General features: G+C 41.8%; 1 protein-coding gene across 1 annotated transcript; it reads left to right on the top strand.

Moving 5' to 3' along the window:
• Positions 1–9637: 9637 nt before the first annotated feature.
• Positions 9638–12936, top strand: LOC128712767 (3 beta-hydroxysteroid dehydrogenase/Delta 5-->4-isomerase). Its single transcript, XM_053807640.1, has 3 exons — positions 9638–9875; positions 9956–10369; positions 12329–12936. The coding sequence occupies exons 1-3, from the start codon at positions 9638–9640 to the stop codon at positions 12934–12936; spliced, it is 1260 nt and encodes a 419-aa protein (XP_053663615.1).
• Positions 12937–20888: the final 7952 nt, after the last annotated feature.

Raw genomic sequence — 20888 nt, 5'->3', positions numbered from 1 at the left:
GACTTTTGTTGTCTCTTTTTTTTTGGTTGGTATTTTGTAAAACTCTGTTACTAAACCACCAGCAACCATGGGGAAGGCGCCCGAGCGAGATGAATTTTTGGGGAAGGCTGTTTACGAAACGCGCTGAGCTAACCCGAGATAGCTGATTTTCGGTTTTTTATTTTATATGTGCTTCATTTTCTCGAACCGTTTCGAGATTTGTTGGATATCTTTTTGTTTGGCTTTCGTTAGCGGAGGTTCGGTCCGGGTGAGTGATTCGACGACCGTATTCGAAAAAGTCACCGTCAAGCTTACGTAAAAATTTGGTTGCTGGAATAGACGAAAGTTGGAGAGAAAACATGTAGGGACTAAAACATTCGTCCCAGCTATTGTGCATATTATGACGTGGTTGAATATTACTAGGAGATGCGTAGATGAAGTCTTGTGTAATATGAAAGTTAGAGAGAGAGATGGGGACTAATAAATGGTTGCCAATTTTATGCGCATGAGAAATTGTTGTGAAATCAAAATAACGATTATAAACATGCAGATCACATGAAATTTACAATATTTAAACCCTCTTACAGTCAGTTCAATTGCAATACAAAAAGTTTCGATAGTAACAAATGTCGCAAAAGATCAATACCAACCCCAATGATAATGCGCAAATATGTGCATTTCGGAAACATTAACATCACAACCGCATCATCCGTGCGTAGTATTATTTAATGACAGCAATTAACAAGCCTCAGTCCGGTCTGTATCTACCCAAAACTGGTTTGAAACAGCACCGCCACACTCAGAGGTGCGGCATAAGGTGCGCTTTATCTTCGTACGATACTGCTCTCATCCATTTCCGGTGTCTTTGTCAGCGAAGTTAGCTCATCTGCGGTTTGAACCTCCCACGATGTCAGTTAACAATTGCTGTGAGCGGAATAACTAATTCTGTATCTTGGTAACAATACTGCAATATTTCTGGCACAAGTAAAGGAATATGAAGCACATGTATGTGATGTAATTGTACTACATTGATATGATGGATTGTTATTAAAAAATATACAAAAATATTAAAAAACATAAAGGTATAACTGCATTATTTGCTTCTTTAGGCCAACACATGATTCATTCACTGGTCCTGTTACAGAAGTTCTCTGGTTGAGCGCGTTCGTCAATCAATCGTATTTGTCGGTATTTTTCTGGGGTTTGCATCAACGCCATCATTCTAATCATTGCCTTAACCAACGTCCTTAACAAAATATGAGGGATTGTTTCGTTCTGTGTCATTCTCTTGACATTATCTTCCTACCAGAATCGAGCGTAACAAACTCGTTGCAAGACAGTGAGCGGAATATGCAACTTACAGAGCTCGTCATCCTGCAAAATGTGTTAAACAGTTGGTTAAACAAATATAGCATTCTAACGAACGATGTATTCATCGCAAATCCACACTTGCAGCCATGGATAAAAACATGCTTTTTTCTCCCACAACACAACATGTTCCTCGCACAACAACACACACACACAGACAACTTTAGTATGTAAATTTATACACCACTATTATACGAATTGCTTCGAAATCAGGTAGCAAATTCTATGAATTAAACGAAAAACTTGCAACACTTTGTCTATGAATGGTATGTTTTTTGGTTGCATAACCGTACATGGCTAACCCCGTGATTGCGACTCTGTAATAATTGGCCATCTCCAACTGATATGTATTCTGTAGGTTAGTTTAGTCTATTTAAGATCCCAAGACGATATTATTCTCATCTTATTCCATCACACTATCCTGACATAATTTTTTGAAATTTTCAGTGCAAGTGTCACCGACTAACAGTTTTTAGGTGGAGGACACTTGGGGGGACTAAGTCCACATTTATGACCTTCTAGCATCTACACCTAGAAATAGTAGAGTTGGTGGAGAGAGAATTTAATTAAAAATCTATTGCATCGTGTTGAGAGTATGCAGAATTTTGGGTTTGAGTTAAGAGTTAACATAATAAGGTGACGCTTGTTGTCATATTCATTTTATTCCCTTTTTTCTAACTCTGTTGCAAGTCATTCGTAAAATCTTTACTAGAAATGTCACAAGCTACTACCACTTGTTTGAGTGTTTCACAAGATTTACGTGAATTTTATCTTTGAATTTCTATTTTGTTCGGTATTAGACCGAAGGTTACTATTAGACCAAAGTACGATTGCACTAAGTAACGTGCTATTAAAATATGAAATTTTATAAAAATCTTTGAAATCAAAATAAAAAAAATAATAGTGATATCGAAAATAATATACTAAAGTGAAAATGATTAAAAATATTATTTACTCTATGTTAACAGCCTGCCCAAGATTCAAAGCAAATTTGTGAACCTGCCTGTACAGCGATCTTTACTGTGCGCAGAAAAGTGTGTACCATATGTCATCCGTAAGATTTCCAATCATTTTTCATTGTTATTGATACACATCCACGCAACTCAAGCGCACCCTTCACAGGTTATTGATTGATTATGTGCCAGATCAGATTTTAAGAGTCACGTAGAAGCGAGAAAAAAAAAGAAACGTCGAAAATATGATCCCAAACCAGGCAAGCAATCGGTAGGAGGTATCGCCGACAGAGTTCAAATTAAATTGCTAGAAAATTTGCCGAGTTGTGGTATGATTGTCAATACCTGCTAAATCTGGTGATGTATCCTTTTCCATTTCGCACCCTTTGTCGCCCCATTTGTCGCCCCCTTCCGTCGATGTAAGCGCACACATTACACCGTTTTTCAGCGGCCAAAGAATGCCATCAACGGTAGAACATTTAGCACCTTGCTGGTCTGGCATCCAACAAAAAAAAAACGCACGTCGTCGAACAAATCTGATAAGTCGAAAACGTGACTGGGTGGAAATTTAATAACGAAATTCCTAATTTTTCACTCCGACCCATTTTAAGCACGAGGACGTTCGGCTTTGTGTTACAATTTTTAATAGCGTTTTACGAGAGGTGCGCATATTGGTGTGCAGGTAGTACGTGAAGGAGGTGTTTCCCCAACTGCTATCGGTAGCATTCATTACTCATCTCGTACATACGCGCTGAAGAATTTGTTACCGTCTTGCTGCACGTGGAATGAGAGAGATTGCTTGAGGTAGATAAATAGAGTGATTCAAGGAACAGCTTCGGGTTTTGTCACATTAAAAAAGTTGCGAAAAGAAAGAGCGGATGCTTCATTTCACCACCAAGGCTTTACTAAACCGTTAAGCGACATGGCTCTCCATCAACACGGTACGATACAAGGGGTACGTTCTCCTGGGAAGCAGTAGAAAAGCGTAACATTCAGGAGCATTTTAATGTTCCCAGCACTCTATGCGTGTTTTAATTCCTTTTTTCCACCGCCATCAACGCTTATTTAGGTGTACTTTTGTATTTTTTAAGTGTGTCGAATTTTAGGTGCGCTTTTTTGATTGACTTTCCGTGTGGTTTCATATCCGCTGTGTAGTGGAAAAAATCGTACCATCCTTGTCCGCCGGTGCTTTTCGAAACAGGAGCGCCGTTTGGCTTAAATTCAATATTCTGCATAAATCCTATCCTGCAAGACAAACACTGGCCACCACAGCTCGTACATTCTGTATTTTCCATCTTCCCATTTCCTTGTGTTGCTCCGAGGATTTGTGTGATTGTTGCCGCTTATTGTTGTTACTGTTCCACTCGAATGCCGAACGCCAATGAAATGCCTCGGTTTGTGTTCTGTTGGTGAGTTTTGGGTGAAGAAAAATTTGCATTTTTCGTTTCGTTTTTCTGCGCGGTATGATATTGAGTTTGGGAAACACTGGACTGTGGAGCATAACCCCCCAAAATTCGATCTGTCCGGTTTAGTAAAGTTGCCGGGATGTGGGAGAAAAAGGAAAGAAGGATAAAAGAATGAAGGAGAAGGGGGTGAAAAAGGGATTAAGCGTGTTGTCACCGTTCTTAATCGTCTTTACTTGATAAATATACAATCGGAATGGGTTATTCCAAATGATGTCTCTAGTCTTTTCGAAATATAAATACTTCTTTTACTATTAAACATATTTCAATTTGATCATTTCTCAAATATGTTTCGCGAAGTATTTTTGTACCCTTTTAAGTTGATAAATGGCACTTGCTTGTCATGCATCTAGAAAATAAATTGTTCCACAACAACCAGAACGCTTCCATACAGTGATGAATGGAAATGAAAATTGTTCAAAGCTCGTTTCGTCGATTAATTTATTATTTCCAAATGTCTATAGAATAAATAAATAACACATAGCAATACGACTTGGCCGTTCCTTATGAAATAAGAATAAGTAATACACCTTCCAAAAGCTCTCTCGTAGGGAATACACGTTGCTTCCAAGTCCATGTGCGTCGATATTGGATCTAATATACCGTGGTTCCTTACCTGAATCTCATCTTGAAGTCCGCAGTACAACAATTGCGGTATCGATTAACTTAAAGAGTGTCAGAACCCTTTGGTGCTGCTAGATTTGGAAAATATGGAATTATGTTTGTGGTATTTTGAAAAGGAATTATTAATTTTCGAAATCTGGTAATAAAATAGAGTACAACCAGCAAACTGTTACATGTTTAGTACCAATTGAACGAAACATACGGGTAAGTTATCAATAACACCAACCCTCTATCACCTTTTTTGATGTGACAAGTAGTTTTAATATGAGTTCCCGGTCGGTTAGTTGTATGTCCAATTTTATTTGGCCTTCTGTTCTGGCCTATTGCGCACAGACTAATTTTGTTCACGTTTTCAGTTATTAGTATTATAACGACTACGAAAATAGTCAGGCTATTGATGCATTGTTCGTACTGCAGACTGGTAAGTACTGCTTTGGATCGAAGCAATTTTATAGTGTGAGATATTCGGGACATAACCGATATGGCTTTTATAATATCATCTCCCTTCTGTGGGAAGTTCGGAGCATTGAATATAATCCTAGTTGAGAGCAGAGGTATTTTTACGTGCCGCTTGATAGAAGGCGTCACCGTAAGGTGCAGTAGATTCATCAGATGATTAAGATTGAAGGTAAAGTGTTCTCCTTGTTTCCCATGTAGGTCAATACAATCCGCTACCAAAGAAAAGGGAACAGGACGAGATGAGTATTGTTATGCAGCTTACACCAGAAGCATCTAAGATGCATAAAAAGTAAATGAACTAAATCAAACTATCGATTGAAGGCGCTCGTTTACTAATGCTGTCCAAGGCACTTGGAAACGATCGACAGGACTTTTTGCGCAAACCTTAAGCAGAGGATATACATCAACAATTTAAATGCCAAAGTTGAGAGACAGCCAATATCCATGGCCACGAATAAGATGTACCAAATACTGTCAAAACGGCCTACAGGGTGTCAATCCATTTTTATAGAACGCTCATAAGTGTTTGAACATCGCCATTCCAAATCAGATACTTTATTATGCTAAAGTGTTCTCAACAAATGTTGCTGGTGTGCCACTTCTCTGAACGCTAGAAATGCATTTCATGTCTGACATTCATCTCGCGCTTTGTGGAGGTCGTGGTAGATGAGATTCGAACAAGGATCCTCGGTGTATTAGACTTATCATCCGAGACCATTTGGGATTGCGAATAAAATATGTCTTACTTAGAGGTCCACAAGTCCACTTAGAGTCTCTCATGCATTCTTGGCATTTAGAGCTTTATTAGCATGTACATGAGCTACAGCCATACAGTTATTCTAGAGCTTCAAAATTTACTTGCGATTTTCCAACACACTATTCAGTTTCTCCTTCCTGCATGTATAGTGGAAACACGAAACTCATCACTGGTTCTAGTAGAATCCTATTATTTGCCGTTAACTGTCCTATCTCTCTATCATATGGTTTCGAATTCCAATAGAAGACAGATAGCTTTCCCTTGCCGGTTACGTTTAGCCGTGTGTTTAGCCAAGGCGATAAATCACAACCATCCCGTGAGGGCCGTGATCAGTCGAAAATCCGAAACAATGACATTGCTCTCCACAGCACAGTGCGAACGATGATGTGAATTAGCATACCAATTCCCGAAACCCGGTTGGGTTCTTAGAAATACAGTTCAGTTCACCGGTTTCTCATTTACCACTGTCACTGGCATCGGTATTCGGTATAGCAGGCAAAGGATTAAAGTTCAGTACTCGTCTGCGTTGAACTAGCGTGAACCACCAGTTCGCTTTTGGTTGAGAAACACTTCAACCTGTAACTGGCATCGGGTATTGAGCCCGAACCGGTGGGTTGATTTGGGTTGATAGATTTCCGGTACGACGGCATGGGACTGTGAAAGCGCGTACTGCCAGCGCGCTGGTACGTATCTGCAGGAGCCGTGCCAACAGATACACTAGTTCGAAAGGGCTTACAGGCTTCCCCAAGCGACAAGCGGCTGGAACCGCCGGATCGGACCGAAAGCAGTCGCTCCACGAGCGGTTTATTTAAAATTCAAATTATGTGTAAATACAAAATCAAAACGATGATGATGATTCTATCAACATAATGAATCTGTAATATTGGCGACGCACCGTGGAGAGAACGAACCTCGCTCGAGGTTTATGGGGAAGGACGTGATGCTTTTTCCTTTTCGCTATCCCGTTTCCTCGCATACACACACTTCCATGAAACCCTTCCCGGTTCCACTTGATCGTACGCTGGAAGGAAAAGTGAACGCATTTTCACTACGCTTTGGCGCTTGTGTTTGTGTACTTTGCCGGTTTGATGCGCCTCTGCAAATTCTCTCGCAGCCAGTCATCGGCTTGGACTGGTAGCATTAAGAGCACTTTCCACCCTTCCTATTCGCATGGTGCCGTTTCTGTGAACTGGTGCTTTGCTGTTTACTTTCACAGATAAACTGATGCTGCTGTTTGCTTGCCAGCACCAGTGGACAGGGAAACGGATGGCGCGGTAGACAGCGAACGGTATCGTGGAATGTAAAGTTAGGTGAATAAAATCGGATTCGTCACACTCCTTTCATCCTTCCTTCCGAACTTGCGCTGTTGTTGGGTTTTCTCCTGGGGTTTTGACTGGTGGCCATTCACCGCTGCACAAGCCGCAGTGACTGGATGCGCTTTCGCATGTGCCCAAAATCAGTTATCTGAAATCGTTTTATTTGCCAATATTGAAACACATTTATTAGTTGTATAATGTCCTGCATTGGTAAACACCGAGCAGTGCATTTTGCGGACGTGGTGGACGAATCGAGCGCTTACGTTGCTTAATTACACCATTTGAAGTGTGAAGCTGTAAATTGGGCAATGATTAACGGGTTGATTAAATTTGTGTGTTGCTCGGGTTCAAGCTTTTCTTACACAAGTTTTCATGCATTTTTATCTATGTATTGAATATTTAACGTCTGGTCACAAGAGTAATGCGTTATGAGAACGTTTTATTGGCAATGTTTGGTAAAATTATCTTGTCGTTAAAATCATACATAATTTGTGATAGAATAATTTCACTGTAGTTTTTAAAAATATTTTTGAAAAAAATCCATAGATTAATAAAAATAAACTAGTATTAAGCCATTTGTATGCAAAACGCAAGATGGGAACGCATTGCACCAATCGTTCACAATTTCGCACAAGCGATTTTAAAATACGGGAAATGTGATATGGATCATATTGCAAGAACAAATAAATAAAAAGAGAGAGAAAAAATAGACATTCGTAAGTGCTTGTTAATTTGTAGTTTCCATTTCCGGATTTTTTTGTAAGAAATTTGTTTCATTTTATCATTACACACGGTATAAAAACATTATTAACAGTGAGTAATACATTGACATGTATCCGCAGCTAACACAATTCCGCTTTAAAACAAAGATTTGCGCAGCTATTTTTGGCACATTTGGGAAACCATTTCATAGAACACACAGCTGTGTCGATTGTGTTGCTACTACTAGACGTGTTCCGGCGAGTCTTTTGGTACATACTTCTTTGAGGAAGCATTTTTAAAATTTAGTTTAGTGTGACTATTATTGGTAAATTTCTTCAAAGAATGCTTCTCCTTTCAATTATTTTTCTACAATAATTAAAAATATCTACATATTCGATACTTGTTTGTTCGTTTTACAACCAACATTCACGGGATTTTTTATGATATTCTATTTATATAGGTAATCTGATACCAACGATTTTGCCCTTTAATGAAGTTTTGTATGGATTATTGTTCAGTTTATGCTTTTTTTTAGTTCGGAATGTCGTTCCTTTATATTTTCAACAACGCTCTCTTTTGGTATTGCCCTGTTAAAGAAATCGTTGTGCCGTAATCGATTCTTCAATAATCTTTGTTTGAGATAATTCATCAATTTAGTCATCCAGCTTTTTTGCTCATGTAACCGTGTAGCGTATGCCAATCTTGAAAATAGGCCATGTTCTGGCACACTTTTCACTATACCATTGACAATATCTTTGTCTAATAGAACTTTATGGGCAGGATTATCCGGTGTTATTTTGCCCTCTAGCCCTCAAGTCTTTCTGCAATATTACGGAATATTGCGAAAAAATATTGTGAATCTGTAATCATGATGCATCAAAAATTGAACCCGTCATGAAGTTAAAATTAGGATTATTAAAAAGATATATTTCGATAAAATATAAAATAGATATAGGCTACAAGATATAAGAGATATCTCAAGATTATTTAAAGAATTATGGCATCAAAATGAAAATCAACATCAAATGTCTTATATTTTATACTGACAAATCATTTCAAGCAATTCAAAGCGTTTTCGTTGTACAAAAATCTTAGCAACTTCTAATCTGCAGTCCGTTCAAAACTCATACTAGTACTAACCTTTCTGTTTACTGTATAGACATGTTTTTTTCTTTTCTTTTTGTATGTCAACGTTTTACGTTTTTGCTTTCGGTTCCGAGGAAGTTTATTGGCAAGGCAAAAATTATACGACTCTGTTTCCATCCATGGACTGTCGCCTGCGTGCGAGTAACAAACATTTTTGGGACGCGGTGGTTTTTTCGAAACATTTCTGCGTGCCCAACGCGAAGCCTTCGGTACTTCCAAGAGGGATGGGAAGGAGAAGCAGTGCGTTTCGTTAAAATTGTTTACAGACGACAAACAACCCGCACCAATCCGCGCTTCCTTCACCAATCCCCTCTCCCATGCCAACCGAATGGTTCCAATGATGCTACCAGGGCTTGTTGCTAGATAAATTTCCCTGCAGTCAGCATTTTTTTTTCGGTGGAAAATTGTCCAAGGAATTGAGGGTGGCGTTTCCTCGACCCCATTCGGGTGCATCCTTCCCTCGTTCGTTTGTCTTGCCTCTGACGTTAAGGAAGAGTTTGCTGACCCCGTTGGTGGAGCCGTATTTCATATCGGTTTGTGTTTTGTTTGTCTGTTTGTTTGGGGCCCCGTCATGGGGAGTAGGTGGATTATTATTCGTCATGGTTCCGCCCAAGGGTTGCAAAGGCGATGAACGCGTTGACAGTTGATTGCCGGTCAATGATTTTTGGGCGCAAAAAATTTAGGCCACCAAGCACGAACAAACGTTTGTGGATGAAGTCCCAATCAGCAATAAAAAAGGGTACAACAGGCAAGGTTATGACGAAAATATTTTCGGTAAGGAAAACGAGAATACGAACTTGAGGAATGCGCATTCCTTACTGTGACAATTTTAATTACGTCAAGTATGATTGCTGGTAGTTGGTACAGAGAATGCGTTTAAACAAGCTGCAAACTTACAGCATTTCCGCTCGACTTAAGCGGCGATGTTTAACATGCCTTACATCTTCGAACGTTGATCGATGTCTTAATTGTTTCTTTTCACGCGCACGTCTACTTACAGGCGGTTCCGGATTCTACGGACAACACTTGATCAGAGTTCTGCAGGAGCGGGACAACAAGGTGGGTGAAATACGAGTGGTCGACCTTAACCCCTATGAGAACCGGCTCGGTATGTACGCTTACCCTTTGCTCTCTTCCGGTGGACCGCAACCATTCACTCACCCATCTCATCTCGCTCTCTCTCTGAAGGTCACACCGAGAGCAAGAAAGTTGTCTCGTTCGTCGGCGATATCTGTGACGCGAAAGCGATCGAGCACGCATTCGAAAACGTTGACTGCGTGTTTCATCTGGCCGCGTACATGAACTTCGACTTTCCGCCAAACTATGACGAGCTGCAACGGGTCAACGTGGACGGAACGGCCCGGGTGATCGAGCTGTGCCGCAAGTACAACGTACCCCGGCTCGTCTTCACCAGCGACTGTCTCATCCACATGACACCGTACCTTGGGAAGGCCAACTTTACCATCATCTGCAATCAGACGGAACCGAAGACGAAGGTTCCGGCGAAGGACAGCGAGTTCCAGATACCGGGCTATGCGTCCTCCAAGTGGCGGGCGGAGTGTCTTACCATTGAGGCCAACGACACGCTGCTGGCGAATGGTGGTAAGTTTGTTGCGGTTCAGCTCCTTTTTTACCCTGGGGTCGGAGGAAGGTTAATTTGGGTCCGGTTGGAAGATGGTTATGATTACCTTTCACTTTCTCTCATACTGTTCCCCGCGCTCAGGGATGGGAATGCCATTTCTGTGCAATAAAGTATGTTGTTTATGAGAACGAGAACTACAAATGGTTGAGAGATAATTAACGCTTGTGATGTCTGGCTTGAATGAAATACCAAACTGTCCCATACACTTAAGACTACAGGCATTTAATTTTAAACAAAAAACAAGTAATGCAACCAACCTTAACCTTGGATCATTGCACCTTCGAGTAGTTAGTGCACAGTGAAAGACTGATTTGTTTTGTGCATTGAACTTAAATTCAATTTTGAAGGATGATAATCACTAACGAAACCAATTATATTCGGTAATCGCTTTATTGCTTAAAATGAACTGTACAGAATAGAAATCGTTGAAATTGATTAACATGAAACTATTGACGTGCACAAGTTCCATTTACGATTTTTTAAAGTAATCATTACTCATTACATCCCTGGCGAAATAAATCTTAATCCAAATGACATGAAATTTTGGAGTACATCCAGGAATGTTTTAAATGGTGGATGTAAACATTATTTCTATTTAGACATTTTCTGAGCTCAATATATTTAAATAAAAAAGCAAATTAGAGTATATCAAATTTTTACTTTTCATATTAGTTTTGGAGTTTTGTTGAAAATATAAGGAAGTCCTTCATCACTTTATCACAAATTAAAACAATATCAACTTGATCAACTTGTTTCTACTTGAATTTTTTCACATTACTCAACACAAAACACTTAACTAAAATTAACCCACGAAGAGTTACTAACACAAAAGGCTTACTTAAATTATCATCTGGCATCGATAATAAAATGTGCTGGTCACTTCAGTTGAATAAATACAGTTTTTAATGAAAGAGTATTTTTGTGTACGAAATTTCGTACGCTGGAATGTAATGGATTAGTCATTTAAATATTTTCGTGGTCTTAACCCGAAATTTGCGTTGCCTTCGACTTACGTGGAATCAGTGATACATACTTGTTATAAATTTGGCATTTTGCGGAGTATTGTATGCGGAAAACAATTTTAATTCGTAATTTTCAAATAACATAAACAACACGTTACATTTTATTATCAATTTCTTTTAAAAGTACTGTAATTATCCCAATAAACGTAGAAATATCAATTTTGAATACTTTTTTTTAACATAGAAATAAGTATTCGTTCGCTGGACTGGTCCAAGCACATTTAAATGATGATTAAAAGTTAATTTGAGTTACGTGGAAATTGGAGATACGTAAATATCTCAATTCTACGTTCTAGTTCAACTATATACATTCCTCGTTCGTTTTTTTTCTATTCGTCCTACAATCTGCCGAGCACTAGATGTGTTCATTTCTGACTGTCCTTAACCATTTCTAACCGTGACCGGATAATAAGTCTAGCATACGGTTGGGATAAGATTTGGTAACAGGCTTGTCGTATGGAAGCAGCAGCATTTTCTTGTCGTTGGTGCTACCACAAAACCACCAGGCGCCCCCACGTAACATGTAATCACTTTCATAAATAAGTTAAGAATTTTTAACGAAATGTTTAATTAACATACTCAAAGAATCTAACAACATACAAACATATTATTGTTTCTTTTCTGGATCATTATGTTCACTCGGGTTTTTTTCAAAGAGCTTTCTTTCGTTGGGGATATTATGTGTAAATTAATAGCACGTATAACATTTCATAGAAATCAACACAGAAAAGCGTTTTATCATTCACATGGCATAATTTTTGGATGCCACCAGCTAAACATAATGTTTAATGCTAACAACTCCTTTCTAAGCTCTTGCCACCTGGTATAAACAACTCTTCAAACCCACTACATCTTTACTAAACGTCGCCGCGTTTGTGTGTCTGTTGATTCTTTCAGAAAAGCTGAAAACCATCGCTATCCGGCCACCGGTAATGTTCGGCGAGTGTGACGAGCGGTTCGTACCGTCCATCACGAAGGTGGCATTAAAGTTTAACGGCAGCATCCCGAAGCTGGCCGGTCCCGGTGGCAAGCAGCAGATTATCTACGCGGGCAATGCGGCCTGGTGTTTGGTGCGCGCGAAGGACGCACTGGTCGAGAATGCCAAAAACATCGCCGGCTATCCGGTGTTCGTGACGGACGAGTCCGGCATCGAGGATACGACGCGCTTCTGTCAGCGGATCTCGCGCGCCAACGATACGCTAAAGCTGCGCCCATCCAGCTATCAGATCCCGCTGTTTCTGACCTTCTTTCTTGCGTTTCTGCTGGAGCTGCTGGTGAAAGCGCTGCACCCGTTTACGAAAATCCGGCTCCCGTTTCCACCGTGCGGTCTGCTGTCGTACATGTCGTCCATTATGCTGTTCAATCGGATCCGCGCCTCGATCTACCTGGACTACGAGCCCATCTACAGCGAGGAGAAGGCCGTCACAAACAGTGCGATGTGGTACGAGCGTTGGTATCAGGATTACTGCCAAGCGCACAGTCTGAAGAAACTGAAAGTCAAGTGAAAATAACGCTTCCGCCTAAACGGACACCCGAAATAGCATCAATCTGCTCACGGCCCTTATCTGCTAGCGAGTAGTATCGAATGTGTGCGTTTCTTTTTCTATTCCTTATTCTCCGAACTGTACGCAAATCGGTCGTAAATAGATTCCGCACAGTATTGCCCGATAAGGCTTGAGTTTTTTTTTTGTCTTACTCCTCTCCTCGCTATGGACCATTCCATTGGGTACCCGGCACTATTAACATATCGGATGGTGGGATTTCTTCGTCCAAAATCCGTCGGCCCACCATGTAGGGTATTTTGCTGCATTATATCTACCGGGGGCCTCTACATCCATCCACCTTCCAGCCTATCCTTTATACCTGGTGCACGCCTGATTTGTCGGCAAAACCAGCCAAACCCAGCACACATACCCCAAATCGCTCCTCGGAAGCTACCTAATGAAGCCAAGGCTTTTCTCGTGTCTTTTGCCAAAAACCATTTAATTAAAATTAACTTCACGATTATTAGGTTCGTGTACCGTTGGTGCTGGTAGGGCTCCATCGCAACTTCAAAACCACCCGCCGGTTTTGTACTGGGAGGGGGCTCAGGAGGCTCTCTCTTGCCTAGACGATGAAATCGATCGTACAGAAATTAATTAAACTTGTTTTGGCACAGCACATGGAATGATTCTCTGTGTGTGTGCGCGCACCTTGGGGTGTGTGTGCGTGTGTGTGTTTGGCAAAGGGAGGATCGGATGGGAACCCCCGGCAGGCAGCCGTCCATGCAGACGCGATACGCTTCAAAATCTAATTACCTTCTTCAATAATCACGATAATCTTTGACAATCGCAACGTGGACCCTTCGCACGATCCGTGCCGTTTGTTATGCTAATGCACATTTTATTTATTTCTGCTCCAATCTCCATTAATCCCATTGCTGCTGCGTGGGCACAGTCCGTACGGGAGCTTTTCGATGGACGGAAAGAAATTATTGCAGTTCTTTTATTTTGGTTTTTAATGTTTCAAATCTGAAAGCGTTTTTGTTGGAAATAAAAATACAAAATCCTTCTCTCTTACTTTGGTGAGGTTCACAGTCCAATTTATTACAATGTAGCATTCCGTACCCCATTAGTAGTTTAGGGTAAGGGTTTACTTGATGATGTTAATTAAGACACAATATCCAGGTTGTGGCAATAGGCGATAGAACTGGTTAGTAAGTTAGTAGCAATTTTATTATATTTGTAGTCACCAAGGCAACATGCAATCGACTTCATGAAAGTGGCTACCGAGTGCTGGAAGAAATGAAGTAGATCCTAATAAAATGTAATGGTCTGGTATTTTGGTGGCTTTTTGGTGTTTATTATTGAAGGAAAATTTCATCCAACAATAATCCCGTGCATTCCCTAGATGGTCAAAGCCATCGGAAGGTAAGCATGAAGATATTTTGTTTAATTATATCATTACAAATTAAATTTCTAAATATCATTACAGAAAACCACCGATAGTAAGCTTCTGGCCGACGATCCAAGGGTAGAGCCTGGTTTTGTTATTGTATACCGATTTATTTGGGAAAAATGATGAGTTCCTTACCGTCGTACATTTACCGGCCGGGTAACTCCGTCTTCACATTATCGCCACACAGCAAAACAGCCCCGAGGAGCTGAGACAGCAAAGATTACGAGCGGGAATTAAAATTTCCAGCACCAAATCTTGCTCTAAATAGATGAAGCAATAATAGATCCGTCCGCCCCATCCATCCAACCCACCCGACATTGGCCGGGAGAGTGTGTGTGTGTGTGTGCAAAGAAGCTTTCGAGAGCGCTTTCTTCTATATTTTGCCGCAACTCTGCTGCGTGACGGAATTGGAAGGAGGAACTGTGAGTGCTGATGGCATCGACGGGGAAAATAATCAACGGAGCTGAAAAGCAATAAATCTTTCCACTACCCAAGGAACCCAGAATGGTACTCGGTGGTCCTTGAGGCAACGCCATCGGAAGCCAATCGAACGAAGTAATCCTATCGTCGTGGATCGTTGACGTGACAGCACTGTGTGTGTGTGTGTATGTTGGGGGGTTTTGGGTGGTTACGAAGCAAGAATAGAATACGGAGCAGAAAGATGGGTAAGGAAAAGGGATTGGGCAATAGACAGGAATGGGGGACAGAAGAACTGTCTGCAAGGAGAAGAATTTTCCACCGGCGGTAAAGAGCTCGATATACTGCAGCCGGGTGAGGATTGGAAATAAATATACGCTCGTAAATATTTAAGAATAGATTGGCTCGTCGAGATAGTGCTGGTGCAGCGTCGAGAAATCGACAAATTAAGATTTTCAGACGCCTAGAAAGTGTGATTCTGTTGCAACGGGTTGCCCCAAACGGTGGGCTGATGGGTGGGAAGTTTGAGAGGTGTTGAGTTTTTCCACAGTTTTTCCACCAGTGACAAAACCAAACCCCAAAACCGCCTGCGGATTCGAAAAACAAGCACCGATTTGCTTTGCTTGCTCGATGTGGCTGTCAGAGTGCGCTTCTCAAACGCTGTAAAATCCACAGCCCTGATCAGGCGGGTGGAGCACTGGGCGGACGGAACAAAAAAAAAAACAAAAAAAAAAAATACCGGAAGCAAGGATATTTAACTGAGCATGGAATGGGACGGCATCATTTGGCTTGTCTTTGAACGTGGAGCTTCTGTCTCTGGAGCGTAACAGTAATACCCGGCGCGGGTATTGGTGTTGATGGGAAAACAATGTGACCGCGAGCAACAAGAGGCGAACCAACTTCGGTGCTGCTCGAAGTTGGTTGGCTGAGTGTTGGAAAAACAAATAAACAACGTACTTCGCCCCAGTGCGACTAGCGTCACGATGGGTTTGAAACCAATGCGCGAGTCAACAGAATTTGTTCCTCCCGGGGCGGCTCATAGATGGCGCCACTGTTACCGTGTACTGTGTCCTTTCACGCGTACACGAGCGTGCCTCCAAAGGACTGATTTGTGTGTATTTAAGATGGTGGTTGACGATAAACACGGTTTCCGTGCAATACTCGTGGCTTAGCTTTAATATTAGCTTCCACCGGGTTGCCGATGCGATCTGCCTACCCAATAATGGAAATGAAACCAATATAGCGAGGGAATGAGATGGATGGTGAGCGGTTATCATCTTCTACGCTGAATCATCAACAAATCAAATGGATTGCAATGGACCAAAACAACAATTGTGGCGGTGTTTGTGTTGCGAGACGTGGCATCGTTACGGTAAAACGCGGAAGAGTCAATCCCGGGAATCGAAAGATATCACACAATATAACTCAGAAACTCTGGGGCATGGAAGTGGATTTCCTCCATTCATAGCCCTCTAGCGGAAAAATCGCCCATCTTTAGCAAAGGTGACGAAGGCTTCCCAGCCTGGAACCGGTTTGCCTGGATGACTGACTATAATTGCCGGAGCATTAAGATGTAACGAAAGATGAAGCCGGTTGATAAATAATTTATCAAATTAATTTGGAATTAAGTTTCCCGATTATGATAAACTTCTGCCGCTCGTCGGGGGGCTCTTTCGACGAGGACGGTACAGGGTAGCGTAGACAGGGTTGTTCCTACCTCCCGGACTGCCCCGAAACGGTGACCAACACCCAAAATAGCCTTTTTGCATTCGAATGATGCGAGCCGCACGAAATGGTGATGACGATAATGAGATTTCGAGCAGAGCAGTGCTTCCTGGGTGGAAAATCGTTCCCGTTGGTTCCGACCTCCCGTTTCCCAGCGCCGAACCATCCGTTTACCATAGGTCTGCGGCTTGCGTTGCGTGGTTTTTGTGATTTGAATTTATTATCATCACGTGCGGTACCGCGAAAAGTGACAGTTTCTTGAAGGATCTTGGGCCTTTGTGGATGAAAAACCTCCCGAGAAGGATAAGAAAGGTGGTGCCAGATTTTGGAGATCCACTCATAAACACAACACAGGCCCCAGCTCCACTTCCTGCCAACCCCTTCGGTTCTTTCCCTCGTGGGTATCTTTCGGGTGATAATGATGTCACGAAGTTGTCCGGGAGATGAATTAGTACCTCATCTTCGTTTTTGCGCCCGGTGTAGCTAAATATTGGAAAATTTCACGCAACACAAAACCGCTTAGGCATTGCTTGGAGTTGGAACTGTTCCGGGTTTTTTTTTGGGCAAACCGCGTCCAACACGAACAAAGTTGGATGTCGTGGTTTTAGTAGCAAATCTTCCGAGTGTGTGTTTGGTTTGGCAAAAGGAAAGCAATATATTCCCGTTGCTTCAAGATACATTTGAGTCAGGTGCTGACCCACGGTGGTAATTATCCACGGAAGGGAAGGCGAATACAATTATGAACCATGGAACCCATGATGGTAAATGAGCACTATAATTGAGTCACTTCATTTGAGGCGGTGGTTTATAATATTAATTTGCATTCTAATTCTTCCCACCGGGTTGGATGTGAATGAGCACTCTGGTGGTGGATTTGATGCTGATGATTGATGGATCAATCCCGGGCAGTGGTGGCGACTTTAATTTTTGCCAAAGTAATCTATTGAGCGCTGATGGTGAGAAATGATCGGATGATAGCAGGCGTTTATTCACTTTAATTATGGGTTAATAAACAATAGCAGTTGTGTAGGCATATCGGAACCTTTAAGCAGCAATTAATGAGCTATAAACTTGACTTAACGGTTATGATTGAGATACGTACATGTTTAGGGTATTTTGTAGCATGTTTACAGTATTACGGCAAAGCAATTGCATTGATGAATGAAATTTCTACAACATTATTGGCTAGTGGTAGTGATCTCATCTCAATACGCACCATTCGAATGCCACAATTCCGTGAATGAAACACCACGACGGAAATCTAGTGTTGTGGTGGAAAATATGCTAAACTATGCGAAGGTTGCCTTCGTTCTCATTTTCGTTTCGGTTCTGCAAAACGGTCGTAGCACTACGGCAAAAAAAAAGAAATAAAACAAGCAGACATTCCGTTGCTCTATTCAAACTTCCAACAGTGGTCCATTCACAATTCGATCCCATTCCAATTACAAACCCCGAGTGCCGGTTGTGGGCGAGAGTCCAGAGGTGTTTGCTGTGCATAAATACCTGGCGCAACTGCATTTATCTGCCGGTCGAGGTTCGGGTGTAGTTTGTTCCGTGTATGTAGGTGACACCGATTTTCTACGTCGGAGCTGACAGACAGCAACATGCTGCGCTTCTTTCGCATAGCAGTGGGCAGGTCTAGAATTAGGTTAGTTTGACTTAAGCTAAAAGAAAAAAAAACATTGGAGAACTTCCTTATAGAAAGCTAAAATATTTTGCATAATGATACGAACGGTTGTTTACATAGGAACAACCTATAGTTTTGTAAACCACTCTGGGACAGGAATTTACATAATAGAAAAAAAAGTTTAACCATGATATCAGTACCATTTCAATTCCCTTTTTTTACATTTTTCACGCCACGCACAAATTAAATTACCACTCAATTCAATTTTATGCGTATAGCTTACACGTTTTGTGTGGTCTATCGGCATCCTCGAACACCACGTGCCCAATTATTACGATGGGAGGAACATTATCTGCACAGCGCTGCCGGTTAAATAATAATTTAATCGTTTAAAATTAAATCATCGGTCAGCGGAAGTGATAGGGCAACTGGTTTAATATTTTTCTACTGCCGCTGCTACTGCTGCTGCTACGATCATAAGTTAGAAAGGTCACCTAACTGAGCTGAGGGAAACGTAATTAGTGCAATGGAATTAGCCCAGGTGGTTAGTGGGAAGGGGCATGAAACACTCACTCACCGTCATATAATGTTGTGCAAATTGTTGTTCACATAGTACATACTTCCTTTTTTTTTAGTTGGATTCGTACTTCCCTCGATCGTAAAATGATGCACAGTGTGTATGTAAATATCGAGCGGTGTAATTTTTACACCGCTACCAAGGTAGCATAATCAGTTGATTTGATTCGTCCAATTGAATAATGCGAACTAATTTACTGTACCGCGTAATAAATAGGAAAATGTGTGCTTATTAATCAGGTGGTGCAAAATGTGGAATAGAACACAAAAAAAAACGTGAAAGACACAACATTTAACAGTTGTACTAAATTCTGCTAAGTGTCTTAGTACACGCATAGAACATCGAATTGAGCCGATGTTTTGCGTCACTCACGTGCGACTGTTCTGACACCATCGGTTATCGGGAAGTTATAATCATGGCGTCATGGTAGCCCAAACTAAACTTTTCTCATCTTCTTCTCCTTTTCCCGTCTCGACCGCCCCTTCAACCCTGTGGCACATTTTAATTCCGATGTACCGATTCGAGTAGGCTGTGTGCGTAGTGCCCGAACTCGAATTGTAACGGGGAACATGTTTACATGTGTCGCCTGCCTACCGTGTATTGCCACAGGGCGTACACTACGCTTTGTTTGTTCCCTTGACAACATAGGTAACACACCTACGGAACCTAACTACAACACAGCGACACAACAATAGTGGCCATCCCACACCTTCCCCGGGTATCCGAACCAAGGGCTGCGGATCTTTTGGACATTGGGCAAGAGTCGTTTGGCGCGCATCGTTCATGAGGTCCATTAAACTCCCGGTACAAAAGGAAAATATCAACCCCTCTCACAATGCACCCCGCTCCCCCTATTCTTCACTCGCAGTAGGAGTTCTAAAAGACGGGCATAGAGTTTCCATGACAACAATGGAATTAAACAACACAAGAATGGCGAACAACCAAACATACAAGGGTCCATCGAATACACTCATACAACCGCAGGGGCCTTTGTATACGGGGGTGGTACATCTAAAGAAAAACTACCATCAGCGAAAAGTAAGTATGTATGGGTGTGTTTCAGTGGGTACCTATAATGAATGGGGAACAGGTGCAGTTGGGCACATGGCCAAAAACGCAGTCTTGTCAGAAGCGCTCCCCGGTACGGTTGAATTATGATGATGCGGATTGGATGCGATACCTCACTGTGTGTACCGCAGCGTAAAATAATGTTTCACAATCAAATGTGGATAATGATGGAATGACAGAAATTTCGGACGTGCTCCAACCGCGTGAAGATCAGTCTGTTTTGTAGTTTCCGGTGAACAGTGATCATAGTGGGGTGAGTGTGTTTTGGCACTTTGGAAGATTAATTGTAAGTGTAAAGAAAGTGTAGTCAGTGCATGCTTGTGACGCAGATTTGAATACATCCATGAATAAACACATGGACGACGTGTAGCGAGAGTTTGCTGTTCGTTAGCGGATCATCTGACGTTTGGAGCGCATTTTGCGAAGTGATTCCAGCGAAGATACTTACCAAGGTGACAGGTAGCAAGAGAGTGTTGTGCTGTTTGTGTTAGTAGTGAAAAAACCCGTTTGAAAGGCCAGCAAAGGTGACCTTCTAATTAGATTCGCCAGTTCATGTCCGGCGTGTCCAGTTCGACAGAGTCGTTTGAAGTTAAAGTGATACGGTAAATCCTTCAGCCCGTTTCAAGTGAGCCAAAAGGAAATGGATAAGTGTAAACAAACGTGAGAACAGGCACGCGTACCGAGCCTTCCGCAGGTTGATGTTCTCTTTATTGCCATTGGCCGTGTTTGTTTTGGAAGCGATTGTGTACCAGGCCGTGCTTGCTTTTGACGCTCATCGGCCAGAGCATCATCGATTGCAGTAGCTTGCCCGTGCCCATGCATAGACCAGCGAGGAAAGGATCCTCTAGTGTTTTCCCTTGTTCCGACACGTAAATTGCAGCAGACCCAGCTAGTAGTGATTGAGCGAAGAAAAGATTGCAAATGACGCACGCCATTGCTCAATCCAACGCCAACGGGAACGATTAACAAGGGAGATGTTGGTGTAGAGTGGCTATGCGAATGCAAACTCAAGTCGATCGCTGCAACCGATCAGAAACAGGCAAGATATTGCCGCGAGTCGAATGCCGCGCTGCTCAACGGATTGATGAGGAAGGCAAACAGAAATA

The sequence above is a fragment of the Anopheles marshallii genome, chromosome 3, assembly GCF_943734725.1.
Source record: "Anopheles marshallii chromosome 3, idAnoMarsDA_429_01, whole genome shotgun sequence".
Classification (NCBI taxonomy): Eukaryota; Metazoa; Arthropoda; class Insecta; order Diptera; family Culicidae; genus Anopheles; species Anopheles marshallii.
The sequence above is the reverse complement of the archived record's forward strand: the minus strand, read 5'-3'. Positions and strand labels throughout refer to the sequence as shown.

Bases quoted from the DNA above. Each gene is read 5' to 3' on its own strand.
- LOC128712767 (XM_053807640.1), top strand. From the start codon at position 9,638: ATGCGTTTAAACAAGCTGCAAACTTACAGCATTTCCGCTCGACTTAAG. The intron at 9,876-9,955 runs GTATGTACGCTT...CTCTCTCTGAAG, and splicing joins CCCCTATGAGAACCGGCTCG to GTCACACCGAGAGCAAGAAA. The intron at 10,370-12,328 runs GTAAGTTTGTTG...TGATTCTTTCAG, and splicing joins CACGCTGCTGGCGAATGGTG to AAAAGCTGAAAACCATCGCT.